The sequence below is a fragment of the Lissotriton vulgaris genome, unplaced genomic scaffold, assembly GCF_964263255.1.
Source record: "Lissotriton vulgaris unplaced genomic scaffold, aLisVul1.2 SCAFFOLD_1147, whole genome shotgun sequence".
NCBI classification, from domain to species: Eukaryota; Metazoa; Chordata; class Amphibia; order Caudata; family Salamandridae; genus Lissotriton; species Lissotriton vulgaris.
The window spans coordinates 525,957-551,552 of record NW_028248966.1 but is presented as its reverse complement, the minus strand read 5'-3'; the positions used below and the strand labels follow the sequence as shown (position 1 = coordinate 551,552).

Genomic DNA, 25,596 nt, shown 5'->3' with positions numbered 1-25,596 from the left:
GTCATCACATTCCTGTCTTTTAAGGTCTTGATTAAGGGTAGGAGGTACAGATTAAACAGGTGAGGGGATAAAAAGGAACCCTGTGGGACCCCGCACGTAGTAGTCAACTTGGGTGCTGTAAAATTAGCCAGGCGTACTGCTTGGGTGCGGCCCTCTAAAAAGGATTCAATCCAATCTAGGGCAGGGCCCTAGATACCAGCCTGTCTGACACGGTCCCCCAGTATCCTGTGGTCAACCGTGTCAAACGCGGCCGATAAGTCCAGGAGTACCAAAGCCTGAGGGGTGTCTGAATCAGCTTTCCTACATATATCGTCCAGGACTGCCAGTATCACTGACTCCGTGAAGTTGGCATGACAAAATCCTGCCTGATGAGGGTCCAAATAACCAGATTGTTCCATAAAATTGGATAGGAATTTAGCCACATGTGCCTCCAATATTTTAGCTAGGTAGGGGAGTAGAGATATTGGACGATAGTTAGTGGGATTAGATGGATCTGCTCCAGGTTTTTTAACCAAAGGGCCCACTATTGCACCTTTAAATGGTTTAGGGACACAGCCCTGTGACAGTGATGCATTCAGGAGAGACAGAGCAGGCTGCGGGAAGGTGGAAAAAATTTCTTTCAAGATATATGGCGGGCAGCAGTCCCGCAGTGAGCCATATTTTAATTATAACAATAGGAAGGAGAACGCCTTCGGGCTAATCGCAGGGAACTGTTCTAGCAGTGAGTTGTTCGTGGGTGTGGCCAGAAGAGGTTCATTGGGAGAAGGGCATGGGATGCTGGCTTTAATTGCGGCTATTTTCTCAAAGAAAAAGTTGTTCAAATTGTCACAAAGCTCCTGAGTAGGAGTAAATTTGAGCGAAACTCTTTCGGCATTTGATAGCTCATTCACAATCGAGAAAATATCCTTCGATTTATTACTGGGGTTCAGAATCCTAGGAGAGAAGTGAGCTACCTTTGCCGCATTGATGGCTTTATGATAATTCTTCTGCGCCTCTATATAGAGGAGCTTATCTTCAGAAGTGTATTTTAGTCTCCATTTTCGCTCTCTTTGTCGAAGTGCTAGCTTCTGTTCTCTTAGTTCATTGGAGAACCATTTATGCGCGTCAGCCCGTCGATTGAATCTAAGTTTCTTATATGGAATGAACTTATCGCTGACATTTTGGAGCCATGATGCGATATGGGCTTCATGGAGATTTAGATTCTGAGTAGGCATTGGGATTGAGACAGCTAAGGAGTTCATGAACTCCGTTCTATTGAGGGTACCCCAGCTTCTTATCATGCCCCCCTCAACCGGGGGAGACTTAATACTGGGAGGTACTGTTAATCGAGAATGTTAATGGGATAGTGGTTGGACCATAAACATGGAAGTATCATAGAGGCAGAGATAATAAGATTCATGGTATATGACCCTTATTATGTGTCGCCAAGGACAAATGCTGAATAAGGTTAAGGTTAGTTAGTAACTCTGTAAGTTCATGTGAGTGAGGGCCACAGAGTGTGTAGCTAATCCAGTATTTAAAATCACCAATTAGTATAATATTAGTGTAGTTGGTCGCTAAATTTGCTAATTGCTCACTCAGTGTAAGGGGAAATAATGGCATATACTGAGGAGGCCTATAGATCACAACACAAATCAGTGAAGTAGAATCGGATTCCAATGTAATGACCAAATTATCCACTGCCACAAGGTTCGAAGAAGAGACTGTGGTAAATGTTAGGTTGCGATGGATAATTGCAGCCACTACCCCACCTGATTTACCAGATGGACGGCCCGTATGGAGAATATAATAATCATTAGGTAGTGCAGCCAGGATATCAGGTGTAGAATCAGGGGTCACCAGGTTTCAGTTAAAATCTAAATATCAGGTCGATCACTTACCAATAGCATGAATACCTCAAACTGATGTTTAACTAGGGAGCGCGTATTTAAATAGTGTACGCGAAGAGATGGCATCAACTTTCCGCTCCATACTGGTTGAAATTTCTGGAAAGCTATTGCGTGGCTGATAGATCCTATTCCTGTCCAGGTAGATTTTAGTGGCAGGAACTAGTGGGAGCGACGCCTGGTGAAGCCCTCGAAGTTCCTCTGCGGTAAAATTGAGGAATCGGGCAGAGTGACTAGCCCCTAGCCCTGTGCTGGCTCGGACGGCAGCAGACGGGGTTGCCTATGGTGCGCCGCCGGCGTGCCCGCTGCGTGCATCCGCTACACTCCCGCGCCATTGGAAATTCAAATACAAGTTCCCCGCCTAATTCTCCTCCCCGCCCTTAGTGATTGGCTGAGCAGAGGGAAACACCGTGGCTCGTTAAGGAGTCAGCGCCGGCTATGCCGGTAACAATTTCTCATTTTCGAGATTCAATTCAAATTCACAATTTTAAAAGGTACATTAAGGTGAGACACAGCGGTTTTTAAAACAAAAGAATAAAAACATTTTTATCCGCAAGGTAGCGGCACAGTTTTCAGAGTGCCCACTCCCGTGCTAGAACGCATTCAAATACAAGTTCCCCGCCTAATTCTCCGCCCCGCCCTTAGTGATTGGATGAGCAGAGGGGAACACCGTGGCTCGTTAAGGAGTCAGCACCGGCTATGTCGGTAACAGTTCCTCCGTGTTGTGATTTATATAATTATGTGTTTGATTTATTATGATAATAATATTTTAAAATGTTAATATTTTTTGTTTGTAAATTATGTATAATTAAATTGTAAAACAAAAGTCTTGTTTACTTTTTTATTTTTATTAAATTGGTTTTCTTATTAAATATTTTACGTTTATGGTGTATTTAAATATGTATACATATATTTTTGATAATATATTATTTACATTTTCTTTCATTATATTATTATTTTAAATATTAGTTTGTTATGTATTTTTAACAGTAAGTTTATTTGTTATATTTGGTAAAATATATTTTAAATTAAATATATATTTAAAAATCGATATATAATGCAACTATATTATTGTAAATGATATATTGCTCTCAATATTTATGTACTTACCTTTTTTCTGCAATTTTATTTTCATCGATATTCTGTCAGGGAACCAGAATGTTCATCTGTGTATGCTAAGGTATGGGGTCTGGTACAAGAGATCTTTGATTTATAATCATTTATCTTCTGTAGAAGGGTAGGGCTTTAGGTTACTCTGTTATATAACATGACAGGGCTTTTCATGGTATAAAGTTTATTGTCCATCCTAACAGTATTTTTACTTTGCATTTGTTTTATAATTGTGGCCCGAGTACTGCATTTCAGAGCACAATAGTTGAAATAAATATTCTACATTTCCTTTGTGTCTCTTGTTTATCTTATTGAGGACAAGTGTGAGTGAGAGAGTGAAAATATGTGTCCTGTTACTGTGATCCCTGAGAGGGTCGAGAGTGCTGAGTTCTGGGATGCCATTTTGCTTGTTCCTCTGGTAAGCTTAGGAGGGCAAGTGAGGCACTATATCTAGTCAGACTCAAGCTTATAGACACTGAGGCGGTATGGTTACTCATTCCCGACATACCGATGTTCTATAGCCCCAAGCATAGTTCCATACCTGAGAAGAATCCCTCCACAGGAGAGCTATGCCCCCATCTAACACATTCCTCATAAGGGATGCCTATGCTATGCTTGGGGGAATCAGCCTTAACAATGCAGGCAGAGCCACGCATGCAGTTTCCCCGCAAGCTCAACTATCCATGCCTTAACCAAGAATATGCCTTAACAACGCATATATGTGGTTACAGCAGTGCAAGGTCTAGATGCTGGGATGGACAGGCCCAGGAGCCGGAAGGATCGGGAGAGGGTGCTTTGAGGTAAGTGGAGCTGGGTCTGGGTTTTGGGGGCTGTGGTAGTTTTTTAAGGGATGAGGATAGTTTTAGGGCTCAGGCGGTGTGGATAGTTTTTTGGGCTGGGGTTCTGGATAGTGTCTTAAGCTCATTGGGGCAGGGTAGTCTTTAGTTTCAGGGGGTTTAGGGTCGTTTTAGCACTCATGGGGAGTCAGGGCAGTGTTTAGGTATCAGGATAAGGTAGTGTTTAGGGCTTGGGGGTTTGCGTAGTTTTTAGGGCTCAGGGGGGTGTCAGGGTAGTGTTTAGGACCTGGGATCAGGGTAGTGTTTAGGGCTCAGGCAGGGTAGTGTTAAGGACTCAGGGGGTCAGGTAGTGTTCGGGGCTTGGGGGGTTTGGGTAGTTCTTAGGGCTTACGGTGGTTGGGTAGTGTTTAGGGCTCAGAAGGGTCAGGGTAGTGTTTAGGGCTCAGGGAATGGGGGTAGGAGTGTGCTATTTACCACACATCCCTTTACTGGTCATGACTTTACCACAAAAATGTGTGGTAAAGGCATGTAATGTAATGTAATGTAATTTTATTTTTATAAAGCTGATGGAAGCAGACTGGTGGAAATCCCTTGCTGGGAAGCCCTGGGGGTCATACACTCCATGGAGCATCTTGGCGCTAACCACTCGTGCCCAAGAGGTGATAGACCAGTGAGTCGGAGAGGTGTACGTGGGATTGTGTCTGGTGTATCTGGGGGTAGGGTTTAGACTAGAGCTAAACAGGCTGGGTCTGTAAGTTTAAAAATCCATGTTTTTAGAGCCTTCCGAAAGAGGCTCTCAGATGGAATCTGACGCAGTTGGAGTGGGAGTTTATTCCAGGCTCTGGCACCTAGTACTCCAAGGGATTTTCCTCCTTTCGTGTCTAGTCTGAATTTGGGGGTCACCAGCAGGTTCAGGTTGGAGGATCTGAGTGAGCGAGAGGGCGCATATCTTCCAAACCTTTTTGACAAGTAGGTGGGGCCCAGCTGATGGTATGCCCTGAAGGTGATTGCAAGGATTTTAAACAACACCCTTTTGTGGATGGGCAGCCAATGCAAGACCTTGTGTGTGACTTCCTGGGCAATCTCAGCACGAGGCGGGCGGTGGCGTTCTGGACCATCTGCAGTCTATGCAGTACAGCTTTACTGGAGCCTGCATATAGGCTGTTGCAGTAGTCCAGACGAGATGTAATTAGAGCCACCGCTACCGTCTTTCTTGTTGTCAGAGGGAGAAGGTCAAAGAACCTTTTAAGGCCCTTGATTATGCTAAAGCAGGACCCTGCCACAGTACCTGCTTGTTGTCTGAATGATAAAGCCTCGTCAAACCTAATCCCAAGGTTACGGGCCGTCGTAATGGTGTTTGGGGGGACTTCTGCATCTTGAGGCCACCATGATTTGGGGAAGAAAAGGTTTTGATGTCCAAATGGAAGGATTTCAGTCTTGCCTGAGTTGCATTTGAGGTGGTGTTTCTTCATCCAGTCGAATGTGGAGGTAAGACAGTCTCTGAGATTTTCCTCTTCCTTTGTTGTGTTGTTATCCAAAACGAGGATGAGCTGAGTATCATCAGCATAAGATATAGTGCTGATGTGGAAAGATGTAATGAGTTTTATCAGAGGGGTCATATACAGATTAAAAAGTAGTGGGCTCAAGCTGGAGCCCTGTGGTACCCCTGTTTTCAGTGTTTTTTCCTCTGAGCAGTGGTTCTCTAGTATCGTGACTTGCCTCATATGGCTGAGAAAAAAATTCAGCCATTCAAGAGCAACTCCTGCTATTCCGGATTCTGCTAGGCGGCCAATTAATATGGGGTGCGAAGCCTTATCAAAGGCCGCCGATAGATCGAGCAGAACCAGAATTGCTTTTTTACCTTGGTCCATAGCGGTCTTCAGTGTCTCCACCGTGTGTAATAGTGCTGACTCCGTGGAGTGTTTGGCTCTGAAGCCCGCTTGGTTGGGGTGTAGGATGTCATTTTCCTCCAAATACCTTGTCAATTGTTTGTTCACTGCTGCTTCCGTAAGTTTGAAAAGAATTGGGAGCAGTGAGATGGGGCGAAGGTTTGAAAGCGTAGTGGGGTCCCCTAGGGGCTTCTTTTGCAGAGGTTTGACGGCGGCTAGTTTCCATTCAGATGGAATGGCACCAGTAGCCAGGGATGAGTTAATGATGGCATTTATACTCGGGTTTACATGCATGGTAAAGGCATGCAGGGTGAATAAATGTGTTGTTTAGATGCATTATTTGTTGTTGGTTTAGCCATCCATGCCCATGTCATACAGCCCATTCTTGGGAACCTTCAGGAACTCTGGAAGGTATATATAGTTGTGTAAAGTGCTCCTTTACCCATGGGCAGGGAGGCAGCTTCCTCCTATGGTCAGCTGCTGTTTTATATTTTTTTCTCTGCGTTTTCTGCTAGGAATTAAATGCAATCTCATGCTATGAATATGTCCAGGTGCTCGAACCCCCGGGGCTTCCCAGCAAGGGATTTCCACCAGTCTGCTTCCATCAGCTTCCAAAACAATATAAATGCAATTGATTTATTACAGTTATTGAAGAGCCATGAAAACAAGTCAAAAACCTCAAGAATTTCAAAAACCCTCCGAACCAATGGATCTGGGTCAGAGATATAAAGCAGGATATTATCCGAATATAGGGATATGAACTCCTCCCAATCAGTGTCCGTCCCTAACCTGTGTATTAGCACATCTGTTTGAAACCAGCATGACAGGGTTTGATCGCCATCTCACGCCATCTCAAACAGCAGGAGGGAGAGTAGACATCCCTGTCTAGTGCCCCTGCCCAAATCTCGGGAAAAGCCATCATTTAGTTTCACCCTGGCCAATGGGTCTTTGTGTAATACCCTCACCCATGACAAGCCCTTCCATTGGGTCCCATTTTTGGAGGATTATCATTAGACAGAGTCAAATACCTTCCTGGCGTCTAAAGAGAGGAGGAGTGCCAGCTCAGCAATATGATTGCAATGCACAGCCCACCAATCTGTGGAGACTGTGCCTCGTGCCCCTAACAGGCATAAACCCTCACTGTTTGTGTATGAGTGCTGCTCTATGGATGCCCCTAAGCAAAGTCCACTCCCCGGGCTCTGTTGTACATCAATTGGAGTCGGCGTCTTAGATGCGTTTTTGCACACCTGAACAATGCTGGGGGAAATCTGTTTGGCCCCAGAATCTTTCTGATTTTCATTTGGCTGATTGCATCAGCTAACTCTTCACCAGAGATGTCTACATCCAGGAAATCACTCAAATCTCCCTTAACGTAGGAGCCAGCTCCTCTCCCACAAAGTCAGAAAGGGCCCTTTGGTCAACTCCCTCTAGCCTGGTAATAAAGTATCTCCAAATGCGTCACAAAGGCTCATGCTATAAAAACCGAGGATCTCTGCACTGGACTTAGAATCCCCCAAATGTCTGCTTTCCTTCGCATACAGTTTGCCTTTCTTTGCCCTGTACCTTTTCACTTCCTCTTGATAGAGCGGGTGCCTCAATTCATTATTCCCTGTCTTTAGCTGACTCTTCATGACCCTCCCCCTGAGCCATCTGTACCTCTTGAGCTGCCACCTCTTTATCTCTCTCTTTGTGTTTGCCCATAATGTGTGCAAAAAGGATTTCTCTTGAATCTGTCTTGTATGTCTCTCACAGGGTGACCTACGAGGCAACTGTTCACCAGTTCTGTATTAGGGGCTAGTCTCCATCATGAGTTTCTTACTCTACCAGGCTGCAAGGTCCCAGGGGTCCAATTTCCACTCCTCCCTTGAACTCTTCATGCTTTTCTGCCAAAGTACTGTCAGTGGTGAGTGATTAGATATGCCCTGTGAGTGTATCTCTGAGTGCCCAAATCATCCTACTTCGTGTTTAATGGCAAGGGAATAGTAGAAGGAGTATAATTGGAGTTACAGGTGTCTTGGTGGGTTTCTTGATGTTCCTCTCAGCACAGCTGTACCAATCCCATGGTCTTTAGGAAAATCTCTAGGAGTGGGTTGTGTTTTGGTCTTGGTAGATCGCCTGATTTTGTCATTCTATCTATTTCTCCATGATGTATTAAATTTAGGTCATCTCAATCAGCAGGACCGAGTCCACCACTTCCGCTAGTCACATTCACATTTTGTCTAGTCCAATTGTTTGTAAACCGGCAGGAAAAACCAAGTGGCCAGTGTGAGGGAGAGCCCAGTCCACTGACCACTCACTGTTGCTTGGCATCCCAACTTGTCTGTCCATGTGTGTGTTACCCTGAGGGGTAGCGATCAGTGAACCAGAATATCTACCCCTCTTGATCTTGGTGAGTATCTGTCATGCACTAGTGGAGTGTCCTGCCATGGTGAAGTATTCTACTAGCATTTCCTGTGAGATTCATCTCTTGAAGAAGAATATTTGGATTTAGTTGTGTCAAGTATTTCCACGTTACACCCACTTCCATTTGCATCCTAGCCAACTTATGTTACAGGATAACACCTTAAGCAGAAGACTCTTGTCTGTTAGGCGATATGTGATCATTGTCGAGAGTGTCTCACTTGGGCCCATATTCTTCCATTTTGTAGGTATCTCAGTGTACCATTAACCATCCCCTGAATGACCCCCACCCAAGCGCCTCACATTGTGGTTTCAAAATGTCCTGTGCCCCCAATGCCCGGGGTATCTGAAGCCCCACCAACAACAATAACAACATTGCATTTATGAATAACAAGTCTTCACTCAGGAATATAACTCCAGAACTATGGTGGTGCTGGGTAGGCTGTAGTTACACTTCCGGTCACCCTTGCTGTAGTCACTCTTCTTATCTAGCCAGCCCAGCATCTGGAATAAGTCGTAGGCCACTCAACAGTCTCTCATCGGCCTGTACGAGCCATCGGTAACTTCAAATTATTGTGCCCGCCGTCATTGGAGTGACTACTGGCCTGTCAGTTTCTCCTGAGCATTCCTTTGTCCCCATAGTTGCTTTAATTCCCTTCTGAGTCATTCATCAAGGCCGCCTTTTTGTTGCTTGACCCCCAAAATCTGAAGCTCTGGATGTCCGCAACCACCTTGACTCATTCTGCCTCTGCCTGGGATCTTATTGGAGCAAACGCTGACCCCCAAGGTCTTCTCTGCCTCAGTTTTTGCCTCATGAACTTTTGATTAGTAGATTGTTTGCCTTGATCCAGGAGGGGGTAGCAATCCCAATCCCAGGCGTCCGCAGTCGCGTGGAAAAAGTGTATTTAAGGTTGTGTGGAGGTGTTGCTTCACCACACAGAATTATTTCTTTGTTTGCGGATGGCATTGGCATAGTTGGGATAAATATTCACTGTGGCATCATCTGCCAGGGTCTGTGTGTCCGTGCCAAATGCAGGATATGGTCCCTGTCGTGGAAGTTGTGCGGCAATGCCGCTATTGGTTGAGATAGTTTGGCTTGTTTAATCATCAGTATTTTGGCTGCTTTGCCTTTGAGAACCTCCCTGGGGAGCCAATCTTCCAGAAACATGCATGGCTCCTCCTTTAACTCTGGGACTCCCACTATTCTCACATTGTTCTGTCTCGAACTCCCTTCTGCGTCTTCAACATTTTCCTAAAGTTGGGCAACTGTTTGTAGTAGGGGCTGGAATTCTGCATCGCTACCCCTAAACCGGGTCCCAGATCTCCCATGATTTGCTCTGTTCCATCCACTCTCTCCACAAGTCTCTTGTTGTCTGTCCTCAGGAGACCAAGATCCAAGTCTAATGCGTTCTTCCTGTTTTCTGGGGCTAGTTTTGTGTTCTTAATTGCTGGATAGTGCCTGCGTGATTCTTTAGTCCATTCTCTGGTGGGCTACATCCATCACTACTGTATGGGAGTCTAGGAGGGTTTGACATGGGACACATATTCCTTGGCTTTGGCGGGACATCCTCCCTAGGTCTCGGGGGCACCCCTTGGTCATCCATCATTCAGGGTGGTTGCAGTGTGAGGTCTGATGTCTAGTCAAACACCGTCTTCTTCTGCCCCCATCAGGGCCTCCCAACTTGACCCCCATTGGGGGCAACTATGTAGCTGCAATGTTTAGAGTGCCCGCCCAGCAGGACATCAACCCACAGCCCCTCACCTAGGCACAAGCATCCTCTACCTACCTCTTAGTTCCACAGCACGTCACTGCGTCATTCTCAACTACAGCTCTCGTTATACCCCGTGTCTCCCCTCTTTTGCATCACACCTCCTGCTCACAGCCAAGAGGGACAAGTGTGCTTCCGGGGGGCTGCTCTGCAGTCCCACCAGGTACTTCAGTACCCCCATGTAGACACCACCTGAGCTGGCCTCTTCACAGTGCTCAGAGGTGCCTCTTTATGGTCCTTGTTTCTAGTCATCCTCTCTAGAGGTCATTCTTCAGCCAGTCGCAATACAGGGGCCTTCCCTGACCTCCCAGAGTCTACTGTGCTCCAGTTGGTCCCTTCTATGGCCTCCTGTGGTCTGCATCAAATCCGGGGCCCCACAGGCCCTCAAGCCACCTGGATGTCATTGTGCTGTTTGATCAGTCAGAGCCCCAAATCTCAGGGCCCCCCAAGCCCCCACCGTCCCACTAGAGCAATCAGGGTTCTTTAACACCATCAGTGCTGCAGCAATTCCCCCTCTGTGCTGACTCTCATTTACTCCCATTGTTCATGACGAACTCAGCTCGCCATGAGCATCGAAGGGGTTAAGTGGCAAAGGAACCCAGCCGGCCCCACACTTTGTCCATTGGTCACCACCTTTTGTCTTTGCCTCTCTCCTGGCTATGATGGATCAAGCTTTTGCCCGTTTCAGCGGCCCCCTCCACTGTGCTTACAGATGCCAGCCACTCTGGGGGCACATTGTGGAGGGGGGCTGGTATATCCAGGATGATGGGCCAGGCCTTGACCAGAGCTCCTCAAAATGCCTCATTCCTGACTGCCATCTTAGCCATGCCCCCATTTGCTACTATTTTGTCACCTTTAGGGCAGTAGTAACCTTAGGCATGTAACTTGTGATTAACAATGGTCTTATTTATTTGTGGGTCGTTGCTGGTATTAGCATGTTCATTATTAAACTTCTCCTTACATCATCCTAATCCCCTACCTGCTCCTCCCTAAACCACTCAATCAATCAATCAATACACTTGTAGAGCGCGCTACTCACCCGTGTGGGTCTCAAGGCGCTGGGGAGGGGGGAGTGCCACTACTGCTTGAAGAGTCAGGTCTTGAGGTGTTTTCTTAATGTGTGGTGGTCTTGGGTCAGTCGTAGGTGGGTGGGCGGGGAGGGAGTTCTACATTTTGGCCACCAGGTAGGAGAATGATCTTCCTCTGCCGGTGGTTCTGCGGATCCATGGGACGGTGGCGAGGGCGAGGCTGGCGGAGTGGAGTTTGCGTGTTGGAGTGTAGAACGTGATGCGGTTACTGAGGTACACAGGGCCTGTGTCGTGGAGCGCTTTGCGTGTGTGGGTGAGGAGCCTGAACGTGATCCTTTTGTTGATGGGGAGCCAGAGCAGGTCTCTCAGGTGGGCTGATATGTGGCTGTGGCAGGGGATGTCGAGGATGAGTCGTGCGGATGCGTTCTGTATGCGCTAGAGTCTTTTCTGAAGTTTGACTGTGGTTCAGGTATATAAGGCGTTCCCGTAGTCTAGTCAGCTGGTGATGAGGGCCTGGGTGACTACTCCCATTTACCTGCAGCTATTCCCTATTTTTGCACAGCTCCCAGATTCCCTTTTACATTAATTCCAAAGCGTCCAATTCCGATGTCGGACGGGCTGGAGTCCATTCAACATCAGTTGAGAAATGGAACCGAATGACCTCTGTCTTTGGTTCCAGCCCCGCAAGTAGGGTCTGTCACTATCCTATTCTTTACAATGGGAGCATGCATTCTGAATGGAATGCATGCTTCTATTGCAAAGAGCAGAGTTGCAGTTCATCCCTGTACCCCGAGGCAGGCACCTCAAAGTGCCTGTCACCGGGTTAAGGGATCAAAAGGGGGGCATGATAAGTGCCCCCTAGGCTGCCATTTGGCAGCCTTGCACCCATGGGAGACCTGCTGGTGGCCCCCAAAGTCAGATTTCCGAAGCCTTTCTGTGTCAAAAAGGCCGGCAAAGAAAGGCTGTGAGAATCGGCCATTGTAATCCCGCGGCCGGAAAGAGCCGGCCGAGGAATTACTGAAGGCTCCCGAATGGCAACCGGGCTCTCTGTGCCCATCGGAGGCCATTCAGAAATCCTATTCAGATTCCCTTCTGACTCACCCTATCAGCATGGATCGGTTGGAAAGGAATCCAACCAGTCGATTATGATGAGGTCTGAAGGGCTCCAACCTATGGTCTGAGCTGTTTCAGCATGCATCGTAATTGGGCCCTTAGTAGGAAAGACATGCATGTGAAATATACAACAGCTGGTGGTGGAGATTTTGAACTGAAAGATTTTGACCTGCAATATGAGGGACCTGCAATATGTACTACAAAGTGCAGTTTGTGAATTAGACCCCTTGAGTGCCCTTGTCTGAATGTAAATGAGAGCATCATGCTTGAAGAAGGCAGAAGGAGGGCGACTACGACCTGTACAAATTCTTTGTCCCCAGGATATTCAGGATGGTTCCCCTTTTCTACCACACACACTCACGGCTCATACCTCTTTTTCTTCTGTACAGTAGAATATCTTACTCACTCAGGCCATAGATCTCAGTTTCTACAGTACTCTACACTACTGTAGACACTCAAACATAGAACAGTACAGTACATTGTACACTGATTGCACAGATGTTAGTGTCTGCAGCACAGTATGGTACTGTGCAGACTCAGGGACAGATCTCACTTTCTGCAGCACAGCGCATTATCGTGCACACTCAGGGCACAGGTATTCAGTTTACAGATCAAAGTTGAGAGCTCCGAAGTTGTAGACTTGTAACTGGAAAGTCATTTGAGGAACATCTTAAATGGCAATCAAAGACCTCTTCGCATATGTGGTCCGGCTGCATTAAACTTCCGGTCTAAAGATGGACTTTAGATCTAAACTCAGGGACATATTTACAATGCCCCTGTGGCAGTTTTACTGAGCGTCAGTTTTGTGATACTATGGAGGCGCAGTGTGCCGGCCTATAGCTACAAGGCAAAGCAAAGCCACCCTGTGTGGCTTTTCATGGATTTGTAAATATGCATTAAGGCAATGCCTTACTCTGCCTGAAAGGGACGTTCCATGGGTGTTATTGTGGGTGTTCCCACGGAACACCCATGGGCTTTGACACGGCCTCAGATTTACAACATAGCGTAAATCTGGGTCAGTGTCAAAGCTGATGCCTTCCCAAAGCAGACGTAACAAGGAGAAATGTGTTTATTACTCATTTTTCCCTCTTTCCATGTGTGCTGCATTCCGAAGCATACACAGAATGAGAACAATGTCCCCTTTGATGTCCCTTCCTGCTCAAAAATAATCATGTCAACAACACAGACTCCCTTACACCCTTGTGAAAGGGTGCATGCATTGGCGCTCGGCTGCAGTGTGTGTGCCAGCGCTGACAGAAAGGACAGGAATGTGCTATATCTTGTAGATACGGTGCACTCCTCCCCTTATCTTTTGCTGTAGAGCAGCACAGACAGAAGGCTTGTGGCGCTGCCTTATGCAAAAATATTTTAAATATGTGCCTCAGACTTAAGGTCTTAAGTTAGAATTCAGATGTAGAGTTAGACTTCAGGTCTAAACGTTGATGTCAGGTTTAAAGATAGACTTTAGATCTGAACTTAAACGTCAGGTCTAAGTTAAACTTTGTGACTCTGGCCCCCTTCCTCTTTAGTTTAAACATGTGACTTTGTCCATGCTACTTAAGTAAACCATAGAATAATTAGCAGAAGACATCCCTAAAATGCCTTAAACAACCCCTTCTGAAGAAAAGCTTTCATGTGCACCAGTTAGAACAGAGTATCCCACCTGTGTGTCTAAGGGACAGGCTCTAGCACACAACATGTGTCAAATCACAATCTTCTGCACTATGGCATTCAAACATTATCCAAGGAATTGGTTCTAATTCAACTAGAATAAGATTTGTTTCTTCAAAAAAGCAACACTCTTTATTCTGGGAAATACAGATTAGGATTGATTCAAATTTGATTTGATAAAGCAACCATGGGGAATATTTACAAGGGGATTGCGCCACTGGAACGTCACTTTTACCAATTTCCAGTGGTGCATTGCCCTGCATCAGATCTATAAAGTGGCATTAGGCCACTTTTGGGGCTTAACGCCACTTTGTAAATATGGTACCCTTTTATGCAGGTATCTTCATGAAAGGGGTGTGAAATGGGTGTTGCTCTGGGTGATTCACTGTCGGGAGCTCTATCTTGCTGGTGCTGCGAACGTCCAATGACCGATGCGGCCCCACCCACTCCACGCAACTGCCACACTGCCGCGAAAAAACGACAGCGACTAAAGTATTAAATACTGTTTTGTTGTTTACAGTATTATAGTTATCTATTTATAGTTCAAAATTTGACAGCGAAAACCTTAACTAGAGAACAAAGAGCTGTGCATGGAGGTATTGGGATGCAAGAACAGAGAGAGGAGACATTTCAAGATTGTGTCTATACTGCAGAGGAGAGGTCCTGAAGTTAATGGGGCTTATGTAAGATCAGGAGATTAGATTAAAACATTGATAAATTCACATTATGTAGCATAAGGGGCTGCATTTCCAACCCAGCAGCACCAGGGTAAATACAATAAGGATGCTTTTTCCAAGCAGGGGCCAGACCCTTACGTTACAGGTGCTGCTAGAGGATCCCTTCTCTAAGGATATTCTTTTATTGGCTGAGGACATGTCTCTGAGAAAAGGAGCATCTTCCTGTTGCCCATGTGCATGACCCATTGAAGACTAATACATACATGTATGTAGACAGGATGAGTGTATCCACACCCTACAGCCAATCACTTCAAGAATATGTTGGTACTACTCCTAGGTTTGTGATGGCACTCAAGAGCAGTATGGTGGCTCATGCAAGCTGGCAGTTGTGACTATGTCTGTCCTTCTGGACACCTCAATGGAGATGCCGTGTCAATATCCGTTTTTAGTAATGGCTTTCCAAGGCCCAGTGTGCATGTTCCACAGACAGTACACCGGCAAACAGGTACACATCTAGCCATAGGACAGGTCTGAATAACTATACTGTGTCACATTCCACTCATCTCTCCTAACTTGAAAGCATCTTCTGTAATACTGAACAATTTTCTTTTCCTGCAGATATGGTGAACTGCTTAGCCTGCCCTGAAGATCAGTGGTCCAATCAGAAGAGAGATGCTTGTATTCCACGGGTGATAGAGTTCCTGGCCTATGAGGATCAGCTGGGAGTTGCCTTATCCTCCATTACAAGTTTCGTCTCCCTCCTCACTGCTGGAGTGCTGGCAGTCTTCATTAAATACCGGAACACACCTCTGGTTAAAGCCAATAACAGGGATCTCAGCTACATCCTCCTCGTCTCGCTCCTGCTGTCCTTCCTCTGCTGTCTTCTGTTCATTGGACGTCCTTCAAAGACTTCCTGCCTACTCCGGCAAACTGCCTTTGGGATCATTTTCACTATAGCTGTTTCTTCAGTTTTAGCCAAAACGATCACAGTGATCATCGCCTTCAACGCCACAAAGCCGGGCAGCAAGCTGAGGAAGTGGGTGGACCCACAAGTGTCCAGCTTTTTGGTGCTCTTCTGCTCACTGGGGGAGGTGGTGATCTGTGTTGTGTGGCTCCTCAGCTCTGCCCCGTTCGCAGACATTGACACCAGATCGGAAACTGGGAAGATGATCTTACAGTGCAACGAGGGCTCTACTGTTGCCTTCTATGCTCTGGTTGGTTATATGGGATTCTTGGCTCTTCTGAGTTTTGTTGTCGCCTCCATAGCTAGAAAGTTACCAGCTACTTTCAACGAGGCCCAGTTCATCACCTTCAGCATGCTGGTGTTCTGCAGCGTCTGGGTCTCCTTCATCCCAGCGTACCTGAGCACCAAGGGCAGGTACATGGTGGCCGTGGAGATCTTTGCCATCCTGACTTCTAGCGCTGGACTGCTGGGCTGTATCTTCATCCCCAAAGTCCACATCATCCTCCTTAGGCCTGAGCTCAACACCAAGGAATATCTAATGGGGAGACAAGGGAGCCTCTGAGACCTACAGGACTGGGATAGTTGTATCTCCCAATACTGAGTGACAAGTTATCGCTCTGCAACAATATCAAGTGCAGATCATTGGATAGCACTATATCGTCAAGTTAGGCATATATAAGTGTGTATTTAGATTTACTATTCTTAACTTCACATCTATGGGCCTAATTTTGATGGCGGACAGACTCAAGTGCAACGCATTCCTGTACTAGGTGACAGGCACCATGCAGTGCCAGTCACTGGGTAAAGGGAACTATTTGGGGGCACCATAGGTGCCCCCCACACCAAAAGAAACGAGCCTGGGGTGTAGGGGGGCTTGTTACAGGCTGGTGAACCGCCATGGAAAGGCTGGCAGGGAGGGACCATCCTAATCCAAACGGCTGTGCCTGGTGTGCAACGCCACCATTTTAGGGATTGGGAGGCCTCCACCGCATCGGTGGGCTCAAGGAGCCCGTAGGATGCATGGCAGTTGGGATTTCCACCCACCTGCAGCCCGCCCGCCATCAAAATATGGTGGATGGAAAAGCTGCATTGGATGGCGGGGAGACTGCTACCAACAGCCTGTCAGTGGCAGTGTCTCCACCATCCTAATCAGCCCCTAAGTATCTTGACAACATTTATATCATCAAGGCACATCAGTGTGGAGGTAAAAATATTAAAGGAGATTTATATGGGTTTTTATTCACCCTTGCACCACTCAAGTGGGTGCAAGGGCCATGTAAATTATAGGTGGGATTCATCAAGCCATGCAAGGCCACCTTACGTGGCCCCGAGTGACACGATGAATCCAAAGTGATGCAACTCAAATCGTAGTGTTGTATTACTCTGCCCTTGGAAAGGGGTTCCAGGGGCGGATGAGTGGTTGTTCCCAAGTATCCACCCATGGATTCCGAAGCATTCCCAGATTTACCAATACTAGTGGACCTGGGAATACATCAGAGCGGCCACGCCTTCCCAGGTGAGGCGTAACAAGGAGAAATATCAGTGTATCCCCTGTTGCTTCATCTTTATTGTGTGCTGTACTCGGCAGCACACACAGAAAGAGGAACATTCCTCAGGGGATTGTTTTTGTGCAGGGAGAGTCCCTGCTCAACACACAGGCACCCTTGTACCATGGGGCAAGGGCGCCTGCATTGATGCTAGCCAGAGCATTGTGTGCCAGTGCCAGGAATTGACGGGAATACAACATATATTGTTAAGTGTGCCACATTCAGGCCCTTACTCCATCACACAGTGCAGCACTGATATCTTGACTTACCAATGTACTTACCTTGACTTTACAGCTGCAGACGCTGTTCTGACTTGATATTTTTGCAGCCAATATTCTGCACTCAGTTTTGTGGTAGAAAATCCACTAGAGCCCAACGTATAAAAGCAAATAGGTGTCAGGTTGTACTGGTGTATTGTCACAGTTGATCATTTACACACAATTAGCTTTGTATTGTACACAGCAAAGATTTACTGACTCGAACATGTGATCCTTAGTGAATACTTTATCAGCTTGTTGTTCTAGTGATTAAAGCTTTACTGTTGAGAGCGATTATTTTGATTTAAGTAAATGTGTACCTCACATTATATTTCTGCGCTAAAAGAAATACACTGCACTTGGCAAAACTGTATTTTGCTGTGCTTGTTAGAACTAGGTGCAAACTAGGCCTAAACTCCATCTTGAATTGTACAGCAGCCATGATGTGTGTTTTCATTTCTTCTCTCAATGTTTATCATGTGTTGACATGCTGTTCTTGAAGAATGCCGAAGGAAGAATTTACTTCATTTCAAAGCTCCTACTGCCTGTACTCCTGCAGTGCCCTTTACGGTTTGAGATTGTAAGTGTGTAAGTGGAACATGATTTGCACTGATTATGACGTAGAGTAGTTTACTCTGAAATGCGCCTTCATGTCCTTCTCTTTGCTGCATTTGACTCAGCCTCATGCTAATTGCCTGAATTGATGTACCATGCATTTTGAGTAACTATTAAATGTGGCTTCTGAATCACACTTTATTATTAGATTCAGTTTCATTAACTTTTATTCGATTATCATTTCAATAATCATAAAAAGTACATAGTAAAGAGAGAGAAAAGATTTTTAACACATGAATAAAAACACGATATTAAGAACATTTTTGAATGGGTAAAAAGAAGAAATAAGGTTTTGAAATACTGTTCAATTCTCATTTAACTAGAAATGCTGCGACGTATTATTAAGACTTCTTTAAGAAAGGTCGAAATAAATTTGGCTTCATGCATTGACTTTAAAGATTGCAAGTATAGATATGCTGCATGCGTTTGTCTGTGACCGCTAATTCGAAGGATCGGAATAATCCATTTTTTCCTAGATGTTTTATAGTATTTACAAAAGAGGACTACGTGGATCGTGGTTTGTCTAGAGGTTCCGTCACAGGGGCAGTTCAATAGCTTTGAAGACCAGTTTTTCGTTTCAGGGAATGTGACTAAACGAAAGAAAATATTAAATCGTAGTCTTGTTAGTAAGATACCTTTCATGATTAGACAAAAAATACGTCAAATAAGGCTGTATACACTTTCCAGTTTGTTGGGCGCCGATTTTTTCGTTGGATGTTTTGGTAATCTCTGTCTGAATCCATAAATCCCTTAGGTGGTCCAGACACATTGCCTTTAACTGCTTCCTGGAGATATCTTCTGCTGATGGTGGTTCCTCAAAATAGGAATCGCAGCCCAGGTCTTTAAAGAAGTTGGATACGTAGTTTAACCATGGGATTTTACGCCAATTTGCCAAGGCTAGACAGTCAGTGATAAGGGAGCGGGTTAGATGACATTCAGGGTTGCACCATACTCGATGCCACAAGAGAATGGGCTGACATCGAATGGTGTCAACAATGTGTTCCATGCCGAGCTCCCGATGTGAGGCTAGTGTCGGTGAGCTTTGAGGAAGGGACAGGATGTACTTTACAAAGGAGTTTTCAGTGACCTGTAATTGGTCAATACGGCCGTGTCCCTAGATGCCAGCACCTATTATTAGATAAACCTTCAGGGGTTCAAAGCCTTATAGCAGGTTTATCTATACTACTATTATAAAGAAAGAACTTTGAACCTTTGAGGCGGGTAAACTCGGGAACCACAGCGCCAATCCACACACCCGATACATCGTTGTAATCGTGAGGGTGTGCAGATGGACATAGGCTATATAAACGTAATAAATATACGTTATTTTAAAAATTTACCAAAAAAAGTAGTCCCTTGGAAGAAGCGCCAGCCGCGACGTGCGTGCTGACGTGAGGTGCGCGGGGAGAAACGGCGTCTAGGAGCGCGAGGAGGACCGGCGGACATGGCGCGGGGAGGAGCGGTGAGGAGCAGCGGACAGGCGGTGAGAAGCGGCGGACAGGCGGTGAGGAGCGGCGGACAGGCGGGGAGGAGCGGTGAGCGGCGGATGAGGTAGGTTACTTATTTATTCATTTAGGAGCGGTGAGCGGCGGAAAAATTAAGCAAAAATGACAATCGTGAGCAAGAGGAAGCAAACGGAGCATTACAAAAGTGAGCCAAACAGTGCATTACAGGAGGAAAAGGTTACGTGTGCAAGTTACAAAAGCGTACATCATGAGCAAGAGGAAGCAAACGGAGCATTACAAAAGTGAAGCAAACGGAGCATTACAGGAGGAAAAAGTTACGTGTGCATGTTACAAAAGCGTACAAAGTAAACATATAGGTATAATACTGCATTACAGGAGGAAAAAGTGACGTGTGCAGGTTACAAAAGCGTACAAAGTAAACATAGAGGTATAATACTGCAATATATGGAGGAAGGCTCCTAGGGACCCACGGACAACGTCGGGGCAGGCGGGTGCCCTAAAGCCTAATTGCTCCCGGACAACGTCGGGACGGGCTGCTAGTTCAATCATATTTTGTTTAATATTTATATGCTTCCTTTGTTGCACTAATTAAAAAATGTCAAAGTCACTACTTTTAATTATGCAGATGATCTGCAACTCACTTTCACCATTGATGACTCCCCAGAATCTGTTTGCCAATTTCAGTCCACCATGCTCTTTATATGTCACTGGATGGACAGTAACCATCTTACATTGAATCCTGAAAAGACAGAGCTGGTCCTCTTCGGGAAAAGCAAACTTCTCTGGGGGCCACATTATTGGCCCTCCAAACTTGGTCAGTCCCCTACTTCGTCCAAATTGGTCAAAAGTCTAGGGGTACTTATTGATGATGAGCTCTCACTAAAGCCCCAGGTTAACGCAGTGGTGTCATCCTGCTTTTTTCAGCTTCGGAAAATAAAAAAGATCAGCCGAATGCTTACTCAGTCCGCTTTGACCCAGGTTGGTATGGCACTGGTATTATCACACTTAGATTATGCTAATGCCATCTACCTTGGCCTCCCTGTGGCTCTCAGTAAACGCCTCCAGTTGGCCCAAAATCAAGCAGCCAGACTATCGCCTCCCACGCTGGCAATCTGCCAGACCGCTGCTGAAGCAACTTCACTGGCTGCCTATTACACAGCGTACACTTTTTAAAACTGCCTTGATGATGTTTAAAGCTCTTCGAGCACGCAGTCCTAGGTTCATCCAGGAACTTTTGCCCAAGTACACTCCTCCTCGCAACCTGTGGTCCGCTTCTCAGATTCTTCTGAATGTCCTTAGTTTTAAATTCCAACGGAAGGGAGGTCGCAGGTTTGCCACTCTTGCCACTAAACTGTGGAACTCCCTCACTTTGGAGATCCGCTCCTCTACCACTCTCCTTCAGTTCAGGCGGCAGCTTAAAACTTGGCTGCTTGTTCAGACGCTGGCCTAGTACTCCATTTCTCTTCCCTGGGTTCAGTTTCTAGACCTATTGGTGAGCGCCATGAAACCCCCGGGTGAACGTGCGCTGTATAAATTCTGGTTGAGATAAGATAAGATAAACAATGCTGAATTATTTGCTGCCACACTGTCATCTGTTGGGGACATAGACTCATATGTTCTTGAGGTTAACACCATCTCCGATACTGCACAGGTGCTGAGTCCTAGATTATCTGATAAGATGGCGTCAACACTTTCTCAAACATGAGGTCCATTAGAGACCACCTTAACTGCATATTGTTGCAGGCGGATGGCATGCGTTGTATCTGGAAGTTGAGGTTCAATGATGTTACAAAAGCATGAGACCCTGCTGTCCATGAGGAGGGACCATCTGTGGTGCTTCATAAACCCAATAGAAGCTCCTTCATCTTAGCCTGTCTTGGGGACTCATTAGGATGCCGGGCAGACATCAGCCCGCCCACCATCAGTGCATGCTGGGGACCAGGTGCCCGTATGGCAGTGGTCCCGCTAAGTGAATTACGATGTGCCCCCATTACGGGGGAGCATCCTGGGCCCTGAACATTGCGGACAGTGCTGCTGGCTGCAGCACCGTTCACAGTGTGAAAGTGCCACGTAGTGCATTTCCCTGTGGTGCCTGCCACTCTGTGCAGGGAAATGCAGGGGGTGAGTGCACAACCACCCTCCCCCACACAGAGGGGGCCAGCAATGGGCCCCCAAACACAATTCCCACCAGCCTTTCCACGTTGGCACCTCCATCATGGAAAGGCATTTTTGAACACACATCCTAATTTGGTGGACGGTGCCTGCTAGGCACCGTCACCATTTTAGCCATCCTGCACCTTCCACCAGGCAATCGGACCGATTGCCTTTGGCGGTGAAGTGGCGGACGGACTTTGAGTCTGCCGCGGTACCCACCGCCATCCTAATTGGATGGTGAGAAAGTCCTGTGTGATAGCAGAAGGACCGCCACTGCCGGCCCGGTGGTGGTTGTACTTTCACCATCGTAATAACCCCCGTAGTGAGGTGCTGAGTTGGCCAGCCTTAGGGAAGCACAGTTACTGGGTGATGATACTGTAGACCCACGAGGACATTGAAATCACTGCTTCCTCTGCTCTTACCTGATGACATTAGGGTGAACATCAAAACTGATGACAAGTCAACTCATCGTGGCTGCAGAGTGTGACAACTATTGTCCAGGTATTGTGTATTCTTGTGTTTCACTGTCACAGCACCTGCTAACTGTACTGCAGCTCAGACACCATGGTCTGTCCAAAGAGCAACCTGGTAAGCACTGCACAATGCTGTCCACATGCCACACTCAACCAAGACCTGGAAGCGACATATCCTGCAGTGCCTTCTCACAGCACTGATTACACGCACTATACATGAGAAGTCACTGAGTTTTGTAATCAAAGGGGACTAACAATGGGTGAACCAGCACACTCCCCACCTGGCGACCACCAGCGGTAATTGAAACAGTGGCACTGATCATGTCAAGAGCCACACAAAAAAGAGAGTAGCACTTTCTCTCCTCCTCTGTCTCCATCCCTCTTTTCATTCTCTCTCTCCATATATCTTTTTATTCTCTCTCTCTATTTTTCTTTTCTGTCTCTCTTCATCTCTCTCTCTCTCTTTTTCTCTCCCTATCTCTAGCTCTCTTTCCCTCTCCCTCTCTCTATGTCTCTCTTTTACTCTAGCTTGCTAGGTCTCTTTTTCCCTCTCTATCTCTCCCCTTCTCTTCTGGCACTGAATGGATCATAAACAAGTGAAATTATCCCTTGCAAAGGAACCCTCTCTACCCAGATTTAGATGTATCAGTAAAGTGCATAGTTAATTAAAACCATTACACCAAAATGTATATGCTAAAAATGATAAATGCTTTCAGAACAACAATTTTTCATATTATATCAGTAGGGACAGTGTTTCCAATGGGGTAGCTGCTTAATTACCTGTGTCTCTTTTACCTGTAAATGTTTACACTCACCAACTGGTCCTTTGCCGTCATCAGAGACTACTTGAGGGCGGGAGTCTCTCGCGTGCAATCACTAACAAAACGAAGATTGCAGCGCTAGCGCTACACCTTTACTAGCGCTAACTTGCACCAGAATTGCTACATATAACTTCCAGCTTTTTAACTGAGCTTTTTACAATTTTAAAAACAAATAATTTCGAGTGTGATTAATTGTGTGCTTTATATGTAATTCTGTGCTTTAAAAACTTCAGTTCTGTCCATACTTGCAGTTTGCTTGCTTTCCCCGGTCCACCACAGCTTCTGTGCTGTTTGTTGTGGAGGGAGCTTTGGAGCGAAATCACTTCCTGGTTTTCTGGCTGTTCCATTCCGGGCCAGCCATTTTGGAGAGGTCGGCGGACTAGGCTCCACCCTCACCTAATCTATAAGACTCCCCACAGACTAGCGCAGCGGTGACGCGCAGCGGTAGCGCCGAATACGCGCCGAAGAGGCGCCAAAGAGTAGCCAGTCTGCGCCAGTCCGCGGCACGGAGGCGGACGGGGCCGGACGGCTTACGCATATTTTCGCTCTTCGTGCTAGTGACACTATGTGTCGCTGTACACTTACGTACTCCAGCCCCCAGCTTCGCTCCCTACGCCCCCCGTGTAGTCGCTGCCATCATGTTTTTCCAGGAGGGCGGGCTCTGAGGAAAGGCTGTAGTACTTGTGGCTGGCGCCTTCCTGATCGGAAATCTTTCATACAGGTCAGCCCACCTTTTCAGCATAACTGCTTATTATTGAACACCAGATCCCTACCCGGCCACTCTTTAGACATTTGGAATATGTTACAGGATTCCAACATATCCTGTCTGTTCCTTACGGAAACTTGGCTATCCGATTCATCCTCTCCTGATTTGGCCAATGCCGTACCTTCTGCCTATAACATTTATAGGAAAGATAGGTCATCCGGTAGAGGTGGGGGAGTGGCTATTATAGTTAAGAAGAATATTGTATGCCATACGTTCGCAGTAGATAATATACAGGGCTGCGAAGCATTAGGCTTTACTCTTCAGCTCTCATCTTCCCAGGCCTGTACTGGTATCCTGGTCTACAGACCACCAGGATCGGTGGGGCTGTTTTTGGAAGAACTACAGGCAGCCCTATCAATACCATGCCTTAGGTCTAATCACTGCATTTTATTAGGTGATTTAAATATCCATATGGATAATAGTTCAGATCCGGACACTTTAAAACTGCTAGATATTACTTCCGTGTTTGGCCTATCTCCTTATGTGGCAGGACCATCTCATAATAAAGGCCACACGCTTGACCAGATCTTTTCCACCGTTCCTATCTGTGTCGACCCCCCCATGCCAGTTCTGTGGTCAGATCATTTTCTCATCACTTTTTCCATCTCTGTCATGGCTCCATCACGGTCCCAACCAGTAGGGTCGCTTAAGCCTCTCTCCAAACCTTTCCATCTTCTTACCAGAGAGATGCTATCAAATGTTTTAACTAGCCTCCCGTGTCCCACCTCTAGCAATGTAGAGGAGTACATCGATCTCTTCCATAATTGGTTCACTGACCGTCTAGAGAGCTTGATTCCAGCAAAGAAACATACTCCTGCAGACAAGAGAACATCTGCTCCTTGGTTTACCCCTCACCTGAAAAAAGCACGACAAGATCTCAAGAAAGCAGAAAGAGCATGGAGGCGATCCTATCATCCTTCTGAGAGATTAAATTTTAATACGCAGACTCGGGCCTACCATAAATTAATTTGGGAAGGTAAAAAGTCCTATCTGGAATCCAGAATCAATGAAGCGGAGCATTCTAGCAAGGAAATTTTTAGGGTGGTTAAAGACTTCACCTCTCCCTCTGCTTACACTCCGACTCATGTTCACTCTGAAACTTGGTTGAAGGAATTAGCTGTCTATTTTGTACAGAAAATTACCTCTATTCAATCTTCCCTCCAGGCCACTTTCCAGCAGCATACGACAAGTCTGGCATGTCCCCTGCCAGATCATGGCCCCTTTCTGTCCAAATTTCCCCCATTAGATCTAGAGAGCTCTCTTGCTATTCTGACAAGTCTCAAATCTGGATCTCCACTGGATCCTTGCCCTGCAAAGTGTCTAGCAAACATGGCACCTGTTCTTAATGACTTGATAAACCCCATCTTGAATCTGTCACTCTCTTCTGGGATAGTTCCCAAAGCTTGGAAGAGTGCCATGATCTTACCACTTATAAAAAAACCGGCGCTCGACCCTGCAGTTCATGCAAACTACAGACCCATCTCCTTACTCCCTGCTCTGGCGAAAGTGACAGAAAGGTTTGCTCACAGATCTATTTCCGATTTTATCGAAGAAAGGGGTCTGTTGCATGGTACTCAATCCGGCTTCCGTGCAAATTTTAGCACGGAGACCGCGCTCCTTGAAGTCACAGATGCCATCAGGGAGGAGTTGGATGCTGGTAAAAAAGTGGTACTGATTATGCTGGATCTGTCGGCGGCGTTCGACACCGTTCCCCACGTACTTCTTCTTTCCAGACTTTGGGACTTTGGTCTGCGGGGAACGGTGTGGAACTGGCTCAAGTCCTTCCTAGCCGACCGCCGGCAGACAATCTGGGCGCCACCTTTCTCTGCTGAAATGTCACCGCTTGAAGTGGGGGTCCCGCAAGGTTCCATCTTAAGCCCCCTCCTGTTTAACATCTTTATGGCCCCCCTGGCGGTAACGGCGGAGTCTTTTGGCGCCCGGATTGTCAGCTATGCTGATGACACCCAGCTCCTCTTTGTAAGTAACAGGGATGGTCAGTTTGATGGTGTCCAGGTCAACGGATGTTTGAGTGCTATTTTTGAGTGGTTTGGATGCCATGGGCTGAAGTGCAAGGCCGACAAGTCGGAGTTGCTCTTCTTTGGCTGTACATCTGAACCCGACTGGAAAACTTGGTGGCCGAAAGACATGTCTCCTCCCACTAGCTCGTCTGCGAAAGCCAAAAATCTGGGAGTG

At 46.4% G+C, this 25,596-nt stretch overlaps 1 protein-coding gene across 1 annotated transcript in view; it reads left to right on the top strand.

The window, feature by feature from the left end:
- The window catches only part of LOC147663753 (vomeronasal type-2 receptor 26-like), a 161,090-nt gene extending 145,224 nt beyond the window's left edge, over positions 1–15,866 (top strand). The window contains exon 3 of the mRNA XM_086950226.1: positions 14,959–15,866. Within this exon, the coding sequence (XP_086806352.1) occupies positions 14,959–15,866 (908 nt within the window). The remainder of the gene's footprint in view (positions 1–14,958) is intronic.
- Positions 15,867–25,596: the final 9,730 nt, after the last annotated feature.